This window comes from Lineus longissimus, chromosome 1 (assembly GCF_910592395.1).
Source record: "Lineus longissimus chromosome 1, tnLinLong1.2, whole genome shotgun sequence".
Lineage (NCBI taxonomy): Eukaryota > Metazoa > Nemertea > Pilidiophora > Heteronemertea > Lineidae > Lineus > Lineus longissimus.
This window is the reverse complement of record NC_088308.1, coordinates 12,021,603-12,043,598: the sequence shown is the minus strand read 5'-3', so window position 1 is coordinate 12,043,598 and position 21,996 is coordinate 12,021,603. Positions and strand designations below refer to the sequence as shown.

The 21,996-nt window shown below is 42.3% G+C and overlaps 1 protein-coding gene and 1 long non-coding RNA gene across 3 annotated transcripts in view; one reads left to right on the top strand and one right to left on the bottom strand.

Moving 5' to 3' along the window:
- Positions 1 to 21,996, top strand: part of LOC135488313 (protein-lysine N-methyltransferase EEF2KMT-like) — a 72,077-nt gene that overhangs the window by 33,730 nt on the left and 16,351 nt on the right. Inside the window, exons 4-7 of one of the 2 annotated variants that reach the window (XM_064772875.1) lie at positions 5,965 to 6,098; positions 6,509 to 6,861; positions 7,427 to 7,561; positions 8,463 to 8,601. In XM_064772875.1, the coding sequence (XP_064628945.1) occupies positions 5,965 to 6,098; positions 6,509 to 6,861; positions 7,427 to 7,561; positions 8,463 to 8,584 (744 nt within the window). In that variant the 3' untranslated portion in view covers positions 8,585 to 8,601. Of the gene's footprint in view, positions 1 to 5,964; positions 6,099 to 6,508; positions 6,862 to 7,426; positions 7,562 to 8,462; positions 8,602 to 21,996 lie in introns of those variants that run through there. The other variant, XR_010446952.1, reaches the window with a different exon arrangement.
- On the bottom strand, positions 20,246 to 21,214 carry LOC135491836 (uncharacterized). Its single transcript, XR_010448023.1, has 3 exons — positions 21,017 to 21,214; positions 20,797 to 20,860; positions 20,246 to 20,652 (listed from the first exon to the last, which is right to left on the bottom strand). It is a non-coding gene; the product is annotated as an uncharacterized LOC135491836 (long non-coding RNA).

The following is a 21,996-nucleotide window of genomic DNA, read 5'->3' as shown; positions in this document are numbered from 1 at the left end:
TTTTCTTTGCTGGCTCAGACATTGCTGTTGCTTGTTTTAGAAACAACTAATGAATAACCATGCTAAGCAAAAACGAAGTATATAAATTATGTAATACACTGGTTGCCCCTAATTAGCTACATTCTATCACTTACAATTCTTGGAATTTCTATGTCTTATCTCAGAATCCGAAATCGTACCAGATACCGGAGGTCAGACTTGCGGTAACATTATAGCGCAAGTGAAGTTGGTTCTCATATTGGGTATTATGATTTTGTATCTTGCACTCGCACCTTGCACGTGATTGTTATCTGCACCATCTTTGTAATTCTCTGTTCTACAGTACGAAATAAACATACAGTAAGTTCACAGTTTCTTGGTGGTGGTGAAAAATTTCTAAGTCCCAATAAAACCCAAAATGTGACCCGTCACAGCAAAACCAGGCGCATGTCGCACAGAAGATGAGCCAAAGTGACACCAGGAGATAATGGAAGAAATTGATGTGCTCATATTTCACAAAAGGCAGACAATAGAGAATTGATCAAACAGTCCGTCTCAAGCTGCCAAGCTCAGAGCGACATGCGCCTGGTTTTGCTGTGACGGGTCACAAATAAGACTTTAAGAGGCCCAGAATGGGTGCAAAGTTATAGGCCTATTATCAAAGCCTTTTGCGGTTTTGGACACTTTTAAAGTTGACCACAACTTGCAATCCCCATGCCCTGATGATAGGCCCTAATGGCATAATCATTTTTGACGTTGCCTGCTTATTCCCTGCGTTACATGACCATATGGGCGGTTATTTCCGCATAAATAGAGGTTGTCTCAAATAGACATTTTATGTCGTGTTATGACTCGAATAGACGTTTGGTGGCGCTTTTCAAATAGACATACACTCAAATAGACGTTTGGTGGCGCTTGTATCTCAAATAAACATATATTGTCGTGTTTTCTAATTTTTGTGTATAACTCAAATAGACATTTGGTGGCGCTTTTCCGCTAAAATGGAAGTTCTCCAAATAGACGTTGTGTGGCGCTGGAATCAATTTTAATGACGGCGACAGCGATATTGACATTATCATTGCGGTAAGCGGCGGCGCTATTGCATGTATTGCATGTACATTTGATGTACTTGTTTCTCTCTTCTTCTGCCATAGCTAAATACACTGACAATCCAATTACAATTAAAATGAAATGGTATTAAGTCTCGATTTTCCTATATAGCCATGTGCACTGCTTAGAGCAATAACAATAATATCGTCGTGACAGATAAACCAATTCCAAACTTGCTCCAGAATTGCCGCACGCCAGCGCCACACAACGTCTATTTGGGGAACTTCCATTTTTGCGGAAAAGCGACACCAAACGTCTATTTGAGTTATTAACAAAAGGCTGAAAACACGACAATATATGTTTATTTGAGATACGAGTGCCACCAAACGTCTATTTGAGTGTATGTCTATTTGAAAAGCGACACCAAACGTCTATTTGAGTTATACACAAAAATCTGAAAACACAACAATATATGTTTATTTGAGATACGAGCTTCACCAAACGTCTATTTGAGTGTATGTCTATTTGAGATACGACACAATATGTTTATTTCAGGTACGTCTCCGTTAAAACGAGCGCCACCAAACGTCTATTCGAGTCATAACACGACATAAAATGTCTATTTGAGACAACCTCTATTTATGCGGAAATAACCGCCCATATGACCATGGATCAGCTGGTTAGAAATGGTGTAATCATAACGCGACCTACTTTAAAAGACCAAGACCACAACAATTTCTATGACCTGTTCAAAGTGTTATTAATCCGTTTACCTCAACCCTACATCAGTTCCCCATCAGATTCAGTATCAGGTTCATTACCAGCATCATTTCCAGCATCGTTACCAGCATCGTTAGGAGCATCTGCAAATTCTATGTCAACATCTGCTTCAAGTTCATCATCATGTTCAAGGAGTTCATCACCAACATTTCGAAAATTACCCTCATTATCTGGCGTCAGCCCAGCCACCTGAAATGCCCTAGCTGCAGAGTATGCAGGCACATCCTCCCAAGCACGACTGATTATGATCAAAACATCTGACAGAGGAATTCGACGACTGACACCGTTTTCATCAGTGTTTTCTTGTTTCCAGTTTTTCCAGTGCCGTCTCATGGCAGATTTGAAAGCACGCATTATCGTCAAATCTAAAGGCTGAGAAAGTGAGGTACATCGGGCTGGGATGTTATCAAGCAACACCCCTGCCTCAATAAGTGGCGTACAAAATTCCTCTGTCATATGCGCGCAGTATTGGTCCAAAAGCAACAGTTTCTCATTATCTGGAAATTCTCCCATAAATGGGAAAAACACTGTTTTTTAGCCAGTGTTGGAGTGTTTCCCCATTTTTCCCATCCTGATCTTGATGATGTAACACAAGTGTTCTCGGGGATGTCCTGAAGTGCCCGGATTTCGAGTATGAATCCTGGCTGATGGAACACCACGTGAGCCGGCATTTTTTCACCATTACTCCCAATTGTTAGTCCGATAGTACATCCAAGTTTTGGATTGGCTCTTAAAGTTTTAACGTCCACATTCCTGTCCCCTCCAGTTGCTGCTGTATAAAGAGGTGGGAAATCCAATTGCGCGAATGTCTCATTCATATTGAATACAGCATCCACATTGTTTTGAGCAACGATCCTTCGCACATTCTAGCAAATCTCGCAACCTGTTGATCAGCACCAGCTGGTAAGGCACTTGTGTCCCTTGTCTTCCTGCGACATGAAATCCTCTTTCTGTCCATAAAGTGAGTAATCCATCCGGCAGATGCCCGAAAGTCTGATCTTTCTGGCCTGTTTTCCCTGAATTCCTGTTGTGTCTGCGGCTCCAGACCATTCCACCATTCTTGGAATGGCTGTAGTCCATCTCTAACCATATCAGCACGAGTAACTGGTAATGCTCGCTGTCTGTAATCAAGAACCCTCTCGTGCAGCGCCTCCTCTACCTCAGGCCAGCAACCCTCGTGATCCTGCCGTACACGCCTACGAAATCCATCATGCTCTGCTTGCGCCATCAGGGTTTCACGCGTGCTAATCCTTCTCCTCAACGTTGTGTTTGACAATCGGTATTGCCTCGCGTATTCTGCAACACTTGGCACCATACCCTGCTCTATTGCAGCTTCACAGTCAAAAACATGGCGAAGTCGTGATTCAACCGTATAACTGTTGTGTCTTCGGGGAAGACCAACATGAGCTGCAGCCACTTCTCCATCATCACCATCAACATCACTCTCTATCTCCGTTGTACCGTCATAATCAGTCTCTACGCCAGGCAAATCAGCATCACTCTCCATCTCTGTCTCATCATCAGTCTCTACACCAGGCGAATCAGCATCACTCTCTATCTCTGTCGTACCATCATAATCTTTCTCTTCACCAGGCGAATCAGCATCACTCTCCATCTCCGTTACACCAGGGTTACCTGCCTCTGAGAGGACAAGGTAGCCCAGAATCAACAAAAAAACAGCTCGGGACAACATGGTATAAATCATCCAAATGACTGTGTTACCACCACAGAATGTGGAACTGGTGGATTTGGCAACCATGAGTTACCCTTGTATGGCCTTTGTGAAACTGATCAGAGATCACTACCAGTATTGATCACTGACTTTGGGGACAAGTGCATTGGCCCGAAAAGAAGCAAGGCCTATGTAATGGATGTGATCTGACTGGCTTTGCCATTCCAGGCTTCCCTTTGTGGGCCTACTATTTGACTTAGAAATATTTTCCTTCACCACCGATAAACTGTGAACTTACTGTATAGTATTTCATCAGATAAAATTTCGTCCAATTGTCTAATTGTTTGTGTCTTAATCCAACATATTTATCTGGCGATGCCCACGCGTTAATTCTGAACAACAAAGTCAAATCGTAAAACGTTAATCATGTCAAAATATTAACTTTATTAAAAATTTGTAGAGGCTAAGCCTCTACAAGTGTTCTCCAACCCCATTAATCGCCATGGCGGCCCGCCATGGCGAGATCGTAGGCCGGCATCCCGAAAATTTCAAGTGACTCGCCCGCCAAGTTGCCATCCTTAGCCACCTTGCCAAGCCAAGCCAAATAAAATTGAAATCACGTATCACATATCTTCTCGTTTGATCCCGTTGTACCCTATATATTAATTGAAAGAGACTGCTGATTTTACGCCGACAGCTATTATCATCCACCTGCAAGCACACGTGTTTAGTCTACGATCTCTGTTTATCATAATTAAAAACAACCACACCCGCTCTGCCGCTAGCCGATCATACAGGTGCGCTTTTGTCCACTCCCTTGACCTCATTGCCAAGGCTACGGGTGATTGTTATTGGCCGACCGTCGTCTGCCGGAACACGTGGATAGTAATGGTAGTACTTCGGGCAGTGCAGTTGAGTTGGGCGCGCTAAGTGGATATTGCTACTGACTGGGTAGGCCTGCATAGTTTTATTCTATTGGTTGGAATTGTGACTGCTCGCTCAAAATTTCTTAATGAGAGTAGGCGAACGCTTACGTAACGGCTAGTAGCCTACTGCCAGCCCGGCGGTTTTGCGACTTTCTGTCTGTTCTTTCCGCGTCCAGCGCTCAAAGCTTGTGTCGAATCTATAAAAAAAACGTCAAAATCATTTCCTCAGGTGCCAGGAAATTACGTCTAAGCCTCCCAAATTTTGAAATTTTTGTCAAAATACAAAGCAAAGGCCTACATGCATACATGTATCGACAGTATGTCACACGAAATAGAATCGACGCTTACCGACGCTATATAAATTACGCAGTTTGGAACAGAGTCTGCCTCGATCGGCAGCAATTCGACACAGACTTTGGTAGGCAGTATAGCGCAAATCGCGTGCCGGCTATTGGTGTAGTGCTGTACCGGGTAATTGAGATGGCCGGCAGTCGGGTTGCGGTGGGATAATGATCGTTGAGTGACGGCGGAATGTTTATATGCGATATTTACGGCTTTGTTTGTGTAACTATTGGCTTGGATTTAAGCATGGCGGAGGTGAATTTAAAGAGGGCGGCTGCAAATTTAACAGGGCGGGCTAATTTTAGACAGGGCGCATTTTCACTGCTCAAATTTAAACGGGGCGCTAGACCTGGTGAGAACACTGGCACTTTGATCATGATCTAAACAACCTCGCTTCTAGTCTTCTACGCTCAAAAATGCTGTGTCGAAAGTGTATACTGCCTACTGGTAGAATACTAAGGCTGGAGGCGAGAATAAATAAATGATTCATTAAAAAAAATCACTGTTTTGAAAGCAGCGTTCTGATTGGCTCACCACAACTCGTGGCGCACGAGATACAGAATTATGGCATGCTTTTCTTCAGAGGTATGAGGGGAGGTAACAGGCCGATTAACTCTGATGGTTCAGAATGACACTTTCTGGCACGTAGGACATTATACATAGGTAATACTAAAAGTCCTAATCCCACACTGGAAGTAGTTGCAGTGCGTACGTGCGCAAGGGGCTAGGGGTATTTTTGTAACATACAGCATGCGTACAGGGGTAAGGGGGTCCAAAAATCAGGCTATTCGTTGAAATGTAGTTTAAAAGATTAATGTATGCTGTTTATAGCATGTATGTTCCTTCCTATTAACTGTTGAACTGGGAAATGTTTGCATAGCTTTTGATTTTGCGACCATAAAATGCCACAAGAAAACAAAATCTAAATGGAATTGCTATTACACTGTTCTTAAAACGCTGAATTAAGCTACGCCAAAGATGCTGTTTTACAAGACAGTGAACTATGTTACTTATAAGCCACAAGTATTTCCCGGTTCACAGCATCCAGTATATTGTGGCTAAATCTGTTCTGCAAAAGCCTGGGCCCGTTGCTTTGGGACCTTGCTCGGTAGCATGGGGATTAAACCTATGTTCTACATTGTTGACCATATATACATACATGTATCTCCTCTTTGTGAACTTCTACAAGGTGTTCTATTGTTTATTCATTTTAAGCCGAGTGGAGACATGGTAACTCTTGAGGAGTCGGTCAGTCTGGTATCACAGGGAACTACAGGTTTACAGACTTGGCAAGCAGCAATGCATCTTGCAGAATTCCTACTTGAAAATGGCAAGTTGATATATAACAGGTAAAGCAAAACACTTGATGGTTATTGATTTTGATTTCTAATTTGAATGATAAAAATGAAGACAATGACTATAGTCTCTGTGATGAGAAGCACCCGTCCCCCTCCCCCCCCCCAGCCAGCCACCAATGTCGACATGTTGAAAGCATCTTCCTCCGGGGACTTTTCAGACTCAGGTTGTAATATTTTCCGACCTGGCTTAAAAACTGTTGAGTTGCCTTTCAAAGTGTAAATGTTGTTTGGTGCCAATATATAACCTTTTGACCTTCAAATTTATAACTTTAAGTCATCCTTAATTAAGTACCGGTATCAAATGACCTTTACCTCTGAATATTTCCTGATAAGCCTAGATAGAGTGGGTCTCATTCTGTTCTCACCATAACAGCTATTGCAGTCTTTGCTTTTATTTGTAGGAGTGTGATAGAACTTGGTTGTGGCCTTGGATTTACTGGCATCATCGCCTGTCGGAGCTTGCAGCCAACTTCTTACGTTTTCACTGACTGTCACCAAGAGGTACTCAAAAGGCTAAAGAAAAACCTCCAAATTAATGAACTTTTTTGTGACGATGAATTAAGTAAAGAAAAAGAGGAGCGGAATATTTGTGATCATTGTGATAGTTTGGAAGTCAATAATCTAAGGACTGACAAGAAATGTGTAGCGCAGTGTCATGGAGCTAATGTTGCTGATGTGGTGCAGTTGGACTGGAATGACCTCTGTGAAGACGTATTAAAAGATAGATTACGGTGTGATGTGGTGCTAGCTGCTGGTGAGTATATTTAACAGATAATAATATTAGGGTATTTTGCACACAGCAAGGAAAACACCTCAAGGAGATGCGATCAAATCCGAAAGCTGTCTTGATTTTCCTTGTGTTAGCAGAAACTAATCTGTACTAATGTGAACTAGTCTCGTTTTATGACAAATGATGGTAGTATTATTTAATGAGTGCCGCTCAGAACAGTTAGCTGTTTGAGCGCTATAGCTGTTTTCTCCTTGATACTATGGCTTGAATTGCCTACGCTTCAAGTGCTACTTAAGGTGTCTGAATCCTCCATCACAGTAGTTACTGTACGCTAGGGCTATGGACTTCCTCCCGAGCTGTGCAGAGGAAACTGAAAAAATGTCCATTATCATTTCACGTCCAATTTAGTGAATGATTATCCATTGAAAAGGTTCGTTGAGGTCATGTGTCATCTTCAGAATGATGAAATTCCCAGGAATGAATGGAAATTTTCTGTAGTTGATATGTTTTCAAATCGTACTCTTGCAGAAAAAAAACTTTTTTCTAACGCCATCAAAAGGATTTTATAAAATTATAACTTAAATTTCAGATGTTATCTATGATCCAAGTATAATCGCCAACCTTCTCAACATACTGTCAATCCTTTTGTCTGATGGTGCTGTGGCATATTTGGCATCAACAATAAGGAATGTAGGAACGTATGATGCCTTCCTTTCTGCAATGGGTAGGTTGTTTTAACCAATTTTGCACTATTGACATGACATTGACATTTTGGCTCACCGTAGGGGAGTCTATACAATACCGCAGTGCCCGTCGTCGTCTGTATCCAGTTTCAAAAACAGTGGCACGTTTCTTTTTTTAATACCGTTCATAAGAGCTATGAACTTGAAACTTTGTACAAAGGACCCCATGTCAGGTGACCTCTGTCTGACACTAAATTTCAGTACAATCTGATTCTTGACTTTGCCACCAGGGGGCCAAGAGTGGAAACCTAAAAAGTGTGATATTTCTCTCTTAGAAGTGACTCGTTTTTCGATAAAATCTCCTTGCAAAAAGCTGCAGATACACCTAGCAAGGGTACACTACATATCATACAGGTTTTCGATTTGACCTACTTTTCAAGGTCACATAGGTCAAATTGCGTAAGTTGGCCATTGTAACTATTTGGCGTTCCTTTAAACCGCTAAAGCTATGAACTTAAACTTGGTACACATGACCCCTTCATCAGATAACCTCAGACACCGAATGAAATCTAATTTTTAGTAACCATGGTCATTTTGTGTATATTCATGTACATTGGCTTAGTGCCTCAATACTTGATATTTTCTGCCCTGTAGCACTCAATTCTGGATAGATTTTGATGAAAATCTCCTGGTTAATCTTCAGGTTATTTTTTTTCTGCACATGTCTCTTCAACAGAGGCAAGTTTAATTGGAAATCGTACATTAAAAAAAAGTTTGCCACTGTCCTGACCCCTCCCCCAAAACACCAATGGGCTTCAGTGAAGTAACATTTGGCACTGTAGTTTCTGCACAGTGGCCAAGAAAGATGTGGTCATTTACTTCTTAAAAAGCCTATCAGATTTTGCTCCCTTGAAAGTTTGAGTTCACCATTTTTTCTTTTAGATGCTGCAAATCTAAACCATGAAGTTATTAAAGGACCCGATAAGGAAGCTTTCTTCTATGATCGTACTTCACGTAATGAAATATTGAGGATCTCAGCCATCAGACAAGACTTTTTACAATAATCTGCACCTGCCGAGATCAGAGATCAAAGTGTCAGGTTTTGTTTCTTTAATATAAGTTGAACACAAAATACCCAAAAAGACTGGTTTTCCGCATATCTCCCCATGCTACTATTACGCTGTAGTTGACTTGAAAATGTTTTCCACAGAGCAAACTTCGGAAATTGATTGGTTTACGAAAAAATCAAAGTATGTCTTGTACTCCCCCTCCTCACCGCACCACAAAAGTACCAGAAGTTATTGGGTAATTTGTGAGAAACTTTGTGAAATCTTGTTGAAGCATTATAATGTTTGTGCGAGGATGTCAATATCATAATATGCATTTTTGGCTCACCGTAGGGGAGTCTATACGATAGCTCTGTGTCCGTTGTCGTCGTCGTCCGTTATATCCTGTGGCACGTTTCTTAACCGCTTGTGCTATGAACCTGAAACTTTGTATACATCATGCTCAAGGTCATATGTACCCTGACACTGAATTTTGCTCCGGTCTGATTCTTGACTTTGCCACCAGGGGGCTAAAATCGAAAAGTTAAAATGTGCAATATCTCCTTTATTACTGATTTGTTTTTGATCAAAATTTTATGGTGGGTACCCCTAGCAAGGATACATCACATATCATACGGGTATTTCATTTGACCTACTTTTCAAGGTCACAGAGGTCAAACTCTAAAATTTCACCGATAGTGGCACGTTCCTATAGTCTTTAAATTTGGTATATAGACACCTGTTATGTAGCTCTACATGTTGACAAAAAATCAGGTCGATGTGGCGTTCTTTTCAAGGTCACAGAGGTCAAATTGTGTGAATTGGCCGTTTGTGTGTAAATAGGGCACGTTTCTTAACCACTAAAGCTATGAACTTTAAACTTGGTACACATGACCCCCTAGGTCAGATGACCTGTGACACTGATTTTCGGTCCGGTCTGATTCTTAACTTGGCCACAAGGGGGCCAAAACCAAATATTTGAATAGTGCCATATGTCGCTTATTACTGATTAGTTTTTGGTAAAAATTTTATGGTAGATAGTGTGATATCTCGCTTATTAGTGATTCGTTTTCAATAACATTTTTATGGTAGGTTCGTCTAGCAAGGATACAACACATATCATAATATGAGTTTTTGATCTGACCTGCTTTTCAAGGTCACAGAGGTCAAATGGCGTAAATTGGTCGTTTGATTGTAACTATGGAACGTTTCTTAACCACTAAAGCTATGAACTTGAAATGTTGTACACATGACTCCCTACGTCATGTAACCTCGGACACCGAATTTCGATCTGATCTGGTACTCAACTTGGCCACCAGGAGGCCAAAACTAAAATAGGTAAAAAGTGCAGTGATGTGTTTTTAGCTTCGCTAGTAATTTGTAATTGCCAGCGAAGCTTATCGCATACAGTCTTTCTATCTTTGAAACCATTAGGAAAGTAGTACGCCGAAAATCATGAAGGATAACTTGATCACCCCAAAGACGGAGTTTACATATAGCTGCATTAACATAGATGACGCGTAGTATCTTTTTCTCTACCAACGTACAAACCTGAAATAAAATTTGTTCATGCGCACGGATATATAGTGCTTGATCCTGCGTAAGCTAAAACTTAATGATTACAGAGTTAAATACTTCTAATATGCAGTTCAAAAGTCTCGAATCGATTATCCTAACCTGTCCAATGTGGTAAGAAAATCCCGAGCGAAAAATGAAATCGAGAAAAAATGGCGGATGCCGGAAAAGTGCATTGGTGGTTCACCCGCTTATCACCGAAAAGCCCTCGATCTTTACTTTTAGGGCGCTAAATTTTAAAATACATGACGTCATTCGAGGTATTCCCTAAAAAACATGCGGTGTTTGCGTGCATGAATAAATAATTTATGCATGTTCGGCGAACACGTGAGCAGACCAAGCTGACCTGAGACAATGCACTTGTTGCGTATGGTATTATGTATCAAAGAACCGCAACCTGATAATGAAGTCAAATCAGGACGTGAATTAAATAAGTTTGTAGCAAGCAATCTGATTGACATGTCTGACACTTACTGTAACTGTCCACCAAGCGAAGCTATCATAGCCGCCAGGCTCTAGTTGATGATATTCGTATGGTAATTACTCCAAGCAACGATACATCACATGTCATACCGACTTTGGTTTGACCTATATACTATACATGTACAATGTTTCTTAACCTGGATGAATTCTATAGCACCAAATATCTATACAGTGAGCACAATGGCCCCTGGCCGTTTCATTTCACATAAGGGTAATAACCTCATCCTGATCCTGTTTTTGCTTGTCAAATATATATTCAAGTGGTGTCTGTTCTTCCTTCCTTCCATCTGTCCATCCATCCAGGGACGCATTTTGGCATTTACAATAAGATCTAGACACTTGCGTATTTGGGAATTGGGCGAATCAGGATCAAATAGATCAAATAATGCCGCTGACTAAAAATTCAGTTGACTCAAATTCAGCTCGCCGTGAACTAAAAAGCAAAAATGACATGGAAGGTACATTATCATGCATGAGAGTGGGTCCTGGCTGTTGGGCCTGTAATTTCTTTTCTTAGTCAAGGAGGTTGCTTTGGGAAATGTAATGTTAATCCTCATCATTTTCTATAATGTACAGGCCTGCTTTAAATAATTAACTAGAGCGATGGGGAAAAAAGGCGAATCAAAATACATTTAAGAATAAGATTGGAAATTTCACACACAGCATATACGTAAATGCATATATCAATTTCTACATGGACTAAAACAGGCGCTCCCAAGCACCGCCCTGTGGGGTGCCCTCAGAGGGTTAAAAAACCAGAGGATAGACTTCTTAGCCAACAAATTTTGCACTTGTGCACTATCATTCCGAATTTTGATAGCCTACTTCACTATGTGATTTGCACCGTCAAAATTCATACCTTTGTCACTATGGGTTTTGGCAGGGTTTCGCCTGACAGACTTGAGCTATAGTGTGGACCAGAATGATCTTCTGTGAGCGTCTTGAACAAGTAACTTGGCAATGGTATGATCTATGGGCACAATTGCTTGATGCCTCGCATCGAACGGAATATTTGCATTACACAACTACTCTTATGAACCATCAATCATGACTGGCGAGTAATCAATGAGTGTACTACGCCTTGACACTGGACTACCTGTGGATAAATCCTGAAATTCAATGGTGGGATGTTTCGAGTTATGTCCTGTATGAATTTGTCAACTTTCTCCCTTGGGTAGTTGAAAAGTGCGAAGATGTCTATGAATTGTCCCCAGAACAGTGGTTTTGTGGGGTGGGAATGAGTGTACTACACCTTGACACTGGACTACCTGGACTGGCCACGTTGATTCCAAATAATTATGACTGACTGTCTCCTTAATCTGCTATTCACAATGTTCGGTTAAATGTATTAGATATATAGTTTCAAAGTCTTGTCTCATAGTTATCCTAGTGATTATTCTTACTATGCCACAATATTGCTCGTTTCCTTTTCTTCTTGGCTTATTCCTTTCGCACGACTGACAATCTCCTCTCATCCTATCCCCTTTCGCACCCCTTTCGCATCCCTGTCCGAATATACAGTCATATATATTGTTAGTGTCCTTATATCATAGTAGCAGTCTCTATAATTATTGTCCAAAATATCGATTTAACCATAACATATTACCTCCTCCCCTTCTTTTTTTGGCTGATTGGAATAAGAAGGACCTTATTGAACTGAAATTCCCCTGGAACCATTTTGTTCTGTACTTTTAAACTCTGTATTGAAATTCGGCGTTATTGCCTGCCATAAAATCCTGCATACCCCCTCCTTTATTTCAATTCTTCTTATTCCAATGTTTCTTGTTCCTCATTTTTCCATATATTATACTAGCAAAGTACCCAGTCGTGGGTATGTTGTTGAAATGAAATGGAACAGAATTGAAATGAAATGAAATGAAATTTATTTACAGAAACAGAAAATATATACAATACATAGCACAAATGCAAAAAAATTACAATAATACCATTTGAATATGTTGCTATGACAGTACATAATGAAACTGCCTAAAGGCACTCTTGTTTGATGAAGAGGAAGTGAAGGCATTTGGTTGAGGAGGAGGCGGAATTATATTGGTGACCGATTGTTATGGATGTTATTGTTGGTGCTGAAGAACCTCTGGGTAGACGACGTTTCTGGTTTGGGTGTTGGGGGTGTTGATGACCAAGTTCTTGGCCTTGCCAACTCTTGACATGGCAACGTATAACATTCCATGCGAGAAGACGGGTGTGCTCTGAACACATCCTAAGTGTCTTCCATTATCTCGCTGAAAGTATTGGGAGGAAAACCTGAATATCAACCTGATACTCAGGGGCGAGAAAATAAAAGACCGCAAAGGGGGGGTGGGGTGGGCAAAAGGATCCTCCGATCCCCACAGCCCAAAGTTCCAAAAGACAACGTAAGCTAATAAAATTGGGGCCGAGGCGACCAACATGGCACCCAACGGCCATACGCTCAATCCCCGTAGAATACGGGGCAAAAGCTTCTGCCCAGAGATCCTAGAAAGCGAAATACGAAGTGGTCTCTCCTTGGCCCGGGAGCTCAATTTATACTACGCTCGACAATAGAAGACGCTTATGGTGTGAACACATCCTAAGTGTCTTCCATTATCTCGCTGAAAGTATTGGGAGGAAAACCTGAATATCAACCTGATATGGATTCCCGAAAACATTCCATATCACCATTCCAGCTTTTTCCCCCAATACCCCATCACCCCACAACACCCAAAACCATGAACAGCAAATGGATGTCCACAGGCAAAGCTCATGGTATCATGGGATGGCAGGAACGACAACTTACATAGACTGAAGAAGAAACTTTTATAATATCCGCTTTAATTACAGAAAATATAAACCTTCAACCCATTTGACAAGAGTTTATCAATTACAAACGCTACCTTAAAAGTGATACAATTATGGACACACTCGACAGAAATGGATTATCAGAACCAAGACCAATACATTAACAAAACGACACCTAGATTGCATGATTCAAAGTGTTAAATGTTGCATAGCGTTGGTAATCAGATTCAATCTTTCCCGACAAAGCTGGTGACGAAGCTAACCTCTGAGCCAACTGCGCCGGCTCTTTCAAAGAATCCTCACGACTGTAATAACTGCATGAAGATTCTTTGAACCAACCAACATGCCTCATAGTCTGGGAATTGGAGTCAGCCGCCCCGGACAACTTTACGTTATGGCACAACCCGACCTGAGACTATGAGGTGTCTCCCCCTCGTAGATATTGAGCGTCGTCAAATACTCCAACAAGCGGGAATACATCACTGCATATGAGACACATTGATCTAATACCTTACCCGAGTCACTTACCAGCCTAAAGAGGTAACCTAGCGAAAGATCTACCCCAGCGCTTTTGGCCCAAGCTGAGTAGCGCTCCAGTGCGCTTACGGGGCATAGAGCCGCGTTATCACATCTCTTGATAACAAAGGTGTTACACCTCCCATCTCCTCTTATGACTTTCGTATATGTATGCGAAACAGCCATGCCAGTGTTATCAGCAAGATATCTAACCGATTGACTAGGAGCGCCCGATAAATCGGAAACCCTGTCACCCGCAAAAAATTGTAACTTAAAGAACGCCTGGTCTCGAAACAAAACGAAACGCTGACGCAAAGTGATATCTGGCCTAGACAACTGGTTATCTATGTAAGAAGAGATTTTCTCCAATTTAGAGAGAAATAACGGCTTGGCCTGTTTTGGAACTATCTGGGCCTTAGCCTGCTCTTCCGAAATTTGCTTCAAGTACAGCTTTATGACATTTGATTTTGCGGGATTTCCGGTTTCCGATTTCGTACACCATTCCTTCCCCCTGCCTTCTTCCTCAAATATTTTTGATAATCTTTGAACAATGGTTATAAGAGTACCATGGGCTAATCTTGTCGGGCAAAGACATGTTGATAACGATTTGTCTCCCAAAAACAGACACTTTACATCATGAACTTTTGTTTTGCCATCCACATCCCTCCAAACCAAATACCGCCTTAGATGTTGAGGAGTACAAGACTGAATATTGACATGAAAAGGCAACAATGAGAAAAAATGCTCCAAACTAAGCTGCTCACTCGTTTTCTTTTTAACCATTTCGGAGTTCAAGTGTCGCTCATCCAAGATATCCAAACGATTGTTTATGCCCTGCAAATCGATGCCCGACAAAAGACGCCGCCGACTCGCCATCTGAAAAATTAATTACCCTTTTTAAAAGAAAGCCTATAGGCAATTAAAGGGTATTTTAAACCATCACCATCAAGCTTATATCCCAGCTTTGAAGGAATCTTAATAACTCTTTTTTGACCTTTTTGACCCAAGCATATCTTAGAGATAGAGTATGCACGGAGGATTGGCAAAGCAATGGAAGCCTCCGGCGTTAACAAAACAATCATAGTCAAAGCAGACACTGTTTGCTGAGCTAAGAACGACAAAAGAGATAATACAAGATTATCTGGTGGAAAAACGTACGGGTTGCCCTCCTTTGCCACATTCTGAGCAAAAACATTGATGCCAGATGAAAATGGCGAAGGTGAAGGAGTAAAATGTCGCAGAGACAACCGATTATTATCCAACATGGCGTTGGAATCCAGCGCCATGAGATCAACAGAGTGCGGGCCAAATGCCTTTTGGACAATGGTCCAAACCTCGTCTGCGAGCGTAATGTCATCGGAACTTAGTGATCTAGATGGAGCATCTGCAGGGTTGAGCTTAGATGGCACATAGAAAAGCCTCAAATCTATACTATTTTGAAAGACGAATTGAAATATGAGCTTCAACAAATCATTCAAAGGAGAAGATTTTGAACCTTGGTTTTTCCATGCAAAGATGAGCGGCTTATTATCCGTCAAGATATCCACTCTTTTGCCAACCAAATCAGGCTGCATGGATTGCAACGATTTTAACAAAGCATCAGCTTCTTTTAAAATTATTGGCCGCTTATCATCCTTGTCCCAGAAATCAGAAAAGCTCAAACCCGCATGCTCACCCTCTGTGACCACCGCCCCGTATTTGAAAAGCGATGCATCTGTTGCGAGAACAATCTGCTTATGTGACTCCCGACGCCACTTCAAACAACCACCCCACGAATCTAAAAATCTCCAATGTTCTATTTCAGCGCGTAACTTGCCAGAAACTTGAACATCCCTACTATTTTTTAGGCCCATTGATATTGCCGCATTTACTTCTCTAGTGTAGAGAGCAGCTGCTGGAACTGCCAACAACATTGACACACATTTGCCTGAAAATCTTTGCAACGTTTTGATATTGATCTGCTGGCACGACAGGATATAATCACGCAAAGCCCCAAAGCTAACTTTCTTATAGTCCGGGAGAATAAAAGCTAATCTAGCTGAATCAACCATAAACCCCAAATATTTGAGATACGTCCCAAAGTCGAGCTTACACTTGTGAATTGCAAATGTGTAACCCAATCTCGTTAATAGCTGCAACAAAGCATAAGCAATTACCTCTATTGGAAGATGCTTTACGCTAGAAGTAGAGAACACTGCCTCTACGGCTAATCTATCATCGATATACTGAGCATTGCGAATGCCAAATGTGCGCAAATACGTTGTTGCAACCATCCCAACCATTTGATAGATATAAGCGGAAGACTTCCACCCGAACGGCAAAGATCTACAGCGGAAAACCCAACCCCCAAACTGTACGCCAAAGTAAGATGAACTGGAAGGGGACAGGAGAACATGATCATACCCGGATTTCTCATCCGTTGAGACCATTCTCGCATTTTCATCAACTAGCCTATAAACATGTTTAAGCGTTTCCAATTGAAACGGAGAATCCTTAATCCATAAATTTAAGTATCGGTTGTCTATGCAAAGCCGTGGTTTTGTAGGCTCGACAGTAAGCGACATGATGATGGATGGTAATTGACACTCGCCCACCCGACCAACTAATTCCATTGCCCCCGTTTTAACACGCTGCTGAAGCTCCGAGGCTATAAACTCCCCAAACTGCTGACAACTGTTGGAATTCGGGTAGTATCGAGAAGGCGGGGTATCCGAGTCAAACGATTCACCTTTAAAGTTGCCCTTAAATGGCCTGAAAAAATCATCCACATTAACACCGTCTGTTAGCCATGATAATACTTGGCTAGAAACAGGACAAGTATCAGAAACATGGCCAATGACTTCCCGCCATTGATCTAAATTTTGATGAACTTGACCTGCTACAAAATGATCAGGGTTTCGTAGTGGCAGCTCGTTCAAATCAAAACATACACCGTCATTTATAACGCTTTCAAAATCCGGGCATTGGTGGGTGGAAAGCCGAGGTTCACGCCCATCCAGAGTTGTCCACTGCGGCGACAGATGCTTGGATGCTACTGCTCTCTGCGGATCAAACGGAATCTGGAATTCCCAATCCTGGATTTCGTAACCCAAAATGTCCATACCCTAAAACAAAGAGAGCAGTAGCTTTAAAAGTCGCAGCAGACAAATCCGACGGACGCGAAGCCCGGCCCCCCACCCACGTGAAGATGTAAATCTCCACTAGAGCAGAATGCTCCGGGAGGGGACCTACTTCGTTTTTGCCATCTTCGATGCCTCTTTCATTTTATCGCAATCACGATAAAAATGATCTGGTGAGTTACAAAAATAACATTGATAATTATTTGGAGGAGAGGAATCCGTTCCCCTACCCCTGCCGCGCCGGGCACCTCTTGACGCCCCACCCCTATAGGAATCAAAGAGCGGATTCATCATCTGCTGCAAAGATGCAACCGCAGCAACCTGGCTATACAAATCCGTTAAAGGTGACCTATGTTGAATGGACGGGCTTGGGTTTGGGCTCTCTTCAGGTTTCACGGTTTCAATCGGCTTCGGTTCGACTACCTTTTTTAGCGACTTACTAATGGCCTTGGTGATAAGCTCACCCGTACCACCACCCAACACCGTCAAGATAACATTAGCCATGTCCACCTTTCCTTGGTAACGCCTTGCCTGACGATATAAATCGTCGAACAACTCCATGTCCTTATGCGAAACAGAAGTAGCAGCCGCCGCTAAATCCTCCAGGTACAGCAACATCAACGACTCATTGGGCTCTTCATGTAATGCCAAGGACCTCACCTTCGCCTTTGCCTTCTGCACTGGATCAGCTACGGTCGCCTGGCACGCTATCCTCTGCACCTTCCTCGGTGGCTCACTTACATCATCCGAAACACCCGGTGGAGTGATGGGCGGGTCCTGAAATAGCAAAACCATTGTTATAACACAAGCACCGAAACATAACATTCTACCCATCCGAAATCATACCACCCAGAGCACACCAGCCGCATCTTATACCACATGCTCACATAACCATTTCCAGAGACCATGAACATAGCCGACAGATAATCACCCACTTTAACCGCACAACCGATAGGACTGAAGCTATTGACTTACCCTAAGGGGCTGCCCTACTGGCTGGCCGATTTCGTTCGCTAGCACAATTGCATGGTGCAATAAAGCCACTCCAGCTCAACTTTGTTTGCCGAGGGCGGCAAGGACGTCTCCGATGTTTTCTCCGGTGAGTTTCTTGAAGGCTGTGGCGATACCATCGGAATCCAGATTCTCCAAAGGTTGATCCTTGTCCATCCTAGCCAACTCTCTGGGCTCATCAGGGCTACCATTGAACCGTGCGAACAGCGGCAGCAAACTTTTCCCCACCAGGGAATGCTTTTTCTTTAGGGTAGTCGGCTGAACCATCTGCAACACAAGAAATAATACATTACAAAACAAACCCCTGATATTTGAGCACTCAACAACCGCACTCTGCTATACTGGAGCCGCATATGGCTTGACACAAACTTTGACACGTTTATACCCCACGCGCCGATAGAGCATCCACGAACTATACTTCCATACATGGCACCCCCATGGGCAACAACTATGCAAGCCACACTGCACCCCCACGGGCCTGCCGATACCTACTGAACTACAATTTGAGCTTTACACAGCGTACCCCAACAGGCCCGTTGATACCAACGGACCAACAACTCAAGCTTACACATTGCACCCCTACGGGCTTGCTGGTACCCACGGACCAACAATTTAAGCTTTACACATTGCACCCCTACGGGCTTGTTGATACCCACGGACCAACAATTTAAGCTTTACACATTGCACCCCTACGGGCTTGTTGATACCCACGGACCAACAATTTAAGCTTTACACATTGCACCCCTACGGGCTTGTTGATACCCACGGACCAACAATTTAAGCAGAGACAAACAGAACATATAAAACATAGACATAAACGAGAAATACGGGAAAAGACGAACACAAAATCCAAGAGAAGCAAGATCCGAAAGCACAGAAGCATAGTAGAGGCCAGAGCACGTAGGCCACAAAGCGGAGACTACACAGTAGGCGTAGCCGAAATACGGACAAAGGAAATCGAGAGCACAAAAGCGGCAGAAATTCTACTTACACCGAAGAATACCAAAGGAATAAAGCCCGGTCCGAGTGCGACGAAAGCGAAATACGAAGTGGTCTCTCCTTGGCCCGGGAGCTCAATTTATACTACGCTCGACAATAGAAGACGCTTATGGTGAAGTCGATGCCGATGTGTTTGAAGGTTTGCCCTTGGGACTTGTTGATGGTCATCGCAAAACAGGGACGAATGGGAAACTGCAGCCTTTTGAATTTGAATGGGAGGTCACTGTCTGAGGGTGCCAGGGGTATCCGTGGTATGAGAGCTGTTCTTCCTGCTGATGGACCGTTCGATATTCGTACTTCTAGGACATTTCGGTGTGGTTTCAATAGTGTGCATCGAGTGCCATTGGTGATGTGAGGCGGGTTTAGTGAGCGAAGTATAATGATTGGGCAGCCTACTTTGAGGAGGAGTTTGTGTGGTGGAAGGCCTGAAACATCAAGGGTGTTGAGGAATTCCGTGGGGAAGTTGAGGGGAGGACTGAAGGAAAAGAAAGAGAAGAAATACTAATTATGTTGACTAAAACAATGTTTATTAACCTATTTTTATACAAAATAGTGATTGTCTGTACAGCAGATGGGTCGTGGAGAAGGTAAGCCTAGTACGAAAGGTTAAAAGTCCAGGAGGATTGTTGTTGGCACAGAGACGACCTGTTAACATGAAGCACTGGCAATATAATCAGCAGTATTTAATCAGCAGCAGTCAGTAAGTGTTCAGAGTAACACTGTCGGTGCAATCAATGTACACCCTTGCTTTCTACTCCAAGAGGGATTTTAACTTTGTCTTATCATCATCAGCCGAGTCATCTTCGGGTTGTGTGGCTGTTAGGGGAAAATCTGTTTCTGAGCTGTCCATGCTGATCTGTGACAGCGTTGAATCATCCAAGGCATCATCGAATAGGTTGTCAGTGGCAGGAGGGGTTTTCTCTTTAGTGGATGACTCGACAGTAACTTTTGATGGTGTCGACACTTTCAGTTGAAGAGGGACTTTCTTGGGGGATGGCATTGTTGGCGGTAGAGTCAGTGCTGGGCGTTTATTTGGACTTGGTTTTGAAATTGTTACTGGTTTAGGCTGGTTGGTAATCAAGCACTTGAGGTGTATTGCTTTAGCAGTGACAGTCTGTATACGATTGGTCAGGGTGTGGCGTGCAGCGGCAATTTTAGCAGCTGCCAATGGTTTTTTTTTTTCGAGCAGAATTACCTGGGCATAGGACAACTTCTCATTTGTCATTTCCTCAAAGTCCTTCAGTTGGTTTAAAACGGCCTGTGCACTGCGTGTGAAGTCATCTGTAAAGGAAAGAGGCTATTGTGTAAAGCTAGGCTAGTGTGTGGTAAAAGCACATAATAGTAGATTAAAATGGCAGGCTCGGAGGACATTTTTGCAAATTGGATGAATAGTTTTGAATGCTTCTTGTTGTACTGAATCGTATGATACTGGTCATGGTTAGGCACAATGTTTGAGATGATAGCACTAATTTGTTGGAAGAGAAGTTCATCCTGCGAAGGTGTCCCGACTTGTGTCAGGTCATTGATACTTACTATGGTAGATAATAGTGAAGTAGGTGGCTGATGGTGTTGAATAATGGGTGAAAACTGGTGATGATGGAACTGAAAAGGGAAAATGAGAGAATATGGAATTTTGGAAAGCTCACATACATAGGCAAGGGTGTAGTACTATTACTCATGCTGATATTGTCTGCTGAGCACCTTCTGCGAAGATGTCCTCGGATGTGTTTGGTCATTGATACTTACTATGGTAGATAATGGTGAGACAGCAGCAGGATGATGATGATGGTAAAAACTGGTGATGGTGGAACTGAAAAGGGAAAATGTCAGAATAAATGAATTTTGAAAATACTGAGGCATGGCTGGGTCGAAGCAATTACTCATGATGATATTGTCCAAGCGCCTTCTGATATCTATATTACGATTTCATGCCGGAATGTTGGCCTACATGGTGAAGTTTACTTACCTGACACTGTGCTGTGGTTAATCGTGTGATGATTGTTGGTAGGAGTCTTAAAGAGCGTGGCCTGGCAGTTGGCGGTACTTAATTCAAGTGGGTTGACTGATGAAACTGATGGAGCTGTAGTAAAAGAAAAATGAGTACATGAGAACTTCTTCGATTTTGTGTTAGGTGTTGTAGTACATAAATTGAAGTTGGAATAAATGAGGATTAGGAAGAAGATTACTAATCATGTGCCAGTACCAGTCCAGTGGCAGTGCAAGGTAGGCCTATAGTACACTACACATGTACTGCACAATGTACATGCATGCACGGATGCATAGGCTATATAGTACAACTTAGAAAGTAATCAAATTCTCTGCCAAGAAAACCTCTCTCAACCTTATGACTTTTCATGTACTTTATAATCATACACCCGTCCTCAAAAATATCTTTTACGAATCAACTTGGGGAAATTTCGACTTTGGAGCAAATTTGGATCGTGTCTACCAAGTCATGTTCGCAAAGCACGTTCCCAGATTTTATCGGGCATGATGGGTCTGACTTCTAGCACAGATAATTCACTTATTTTTCAATATATTGCAATAAAACTTGCAGAATATGTTTTAAATAACCTATTTTATTGATTTATGTCAAGAAAATATGATTTTGATAACTTTGAAACCTGGTGGACGCTGGTGGACGCTGTTTAGGATGACCCTTCACAAACGAAATCTCATACGATATCAAGCCTAGTACGACCAGTATATATATAGTGTAAGTTATTTATGTAGACACTCACCTAAGACACTAAAAGAACCGACTTTCAAAACGGCCTTTCAACACACGTTTTTTTCCTACGCTTTTTATGAAATATCCCAAACCATGTCCCTTAGTTGATCACGTCATGAGTTAAAAATAGAATGGGGCACACAAAGGGGTAGTACCTAAAAAGTCCACTCTCCATAGTTATTTCCAGAGCGTGATCCTATCATATCAGCTTATCA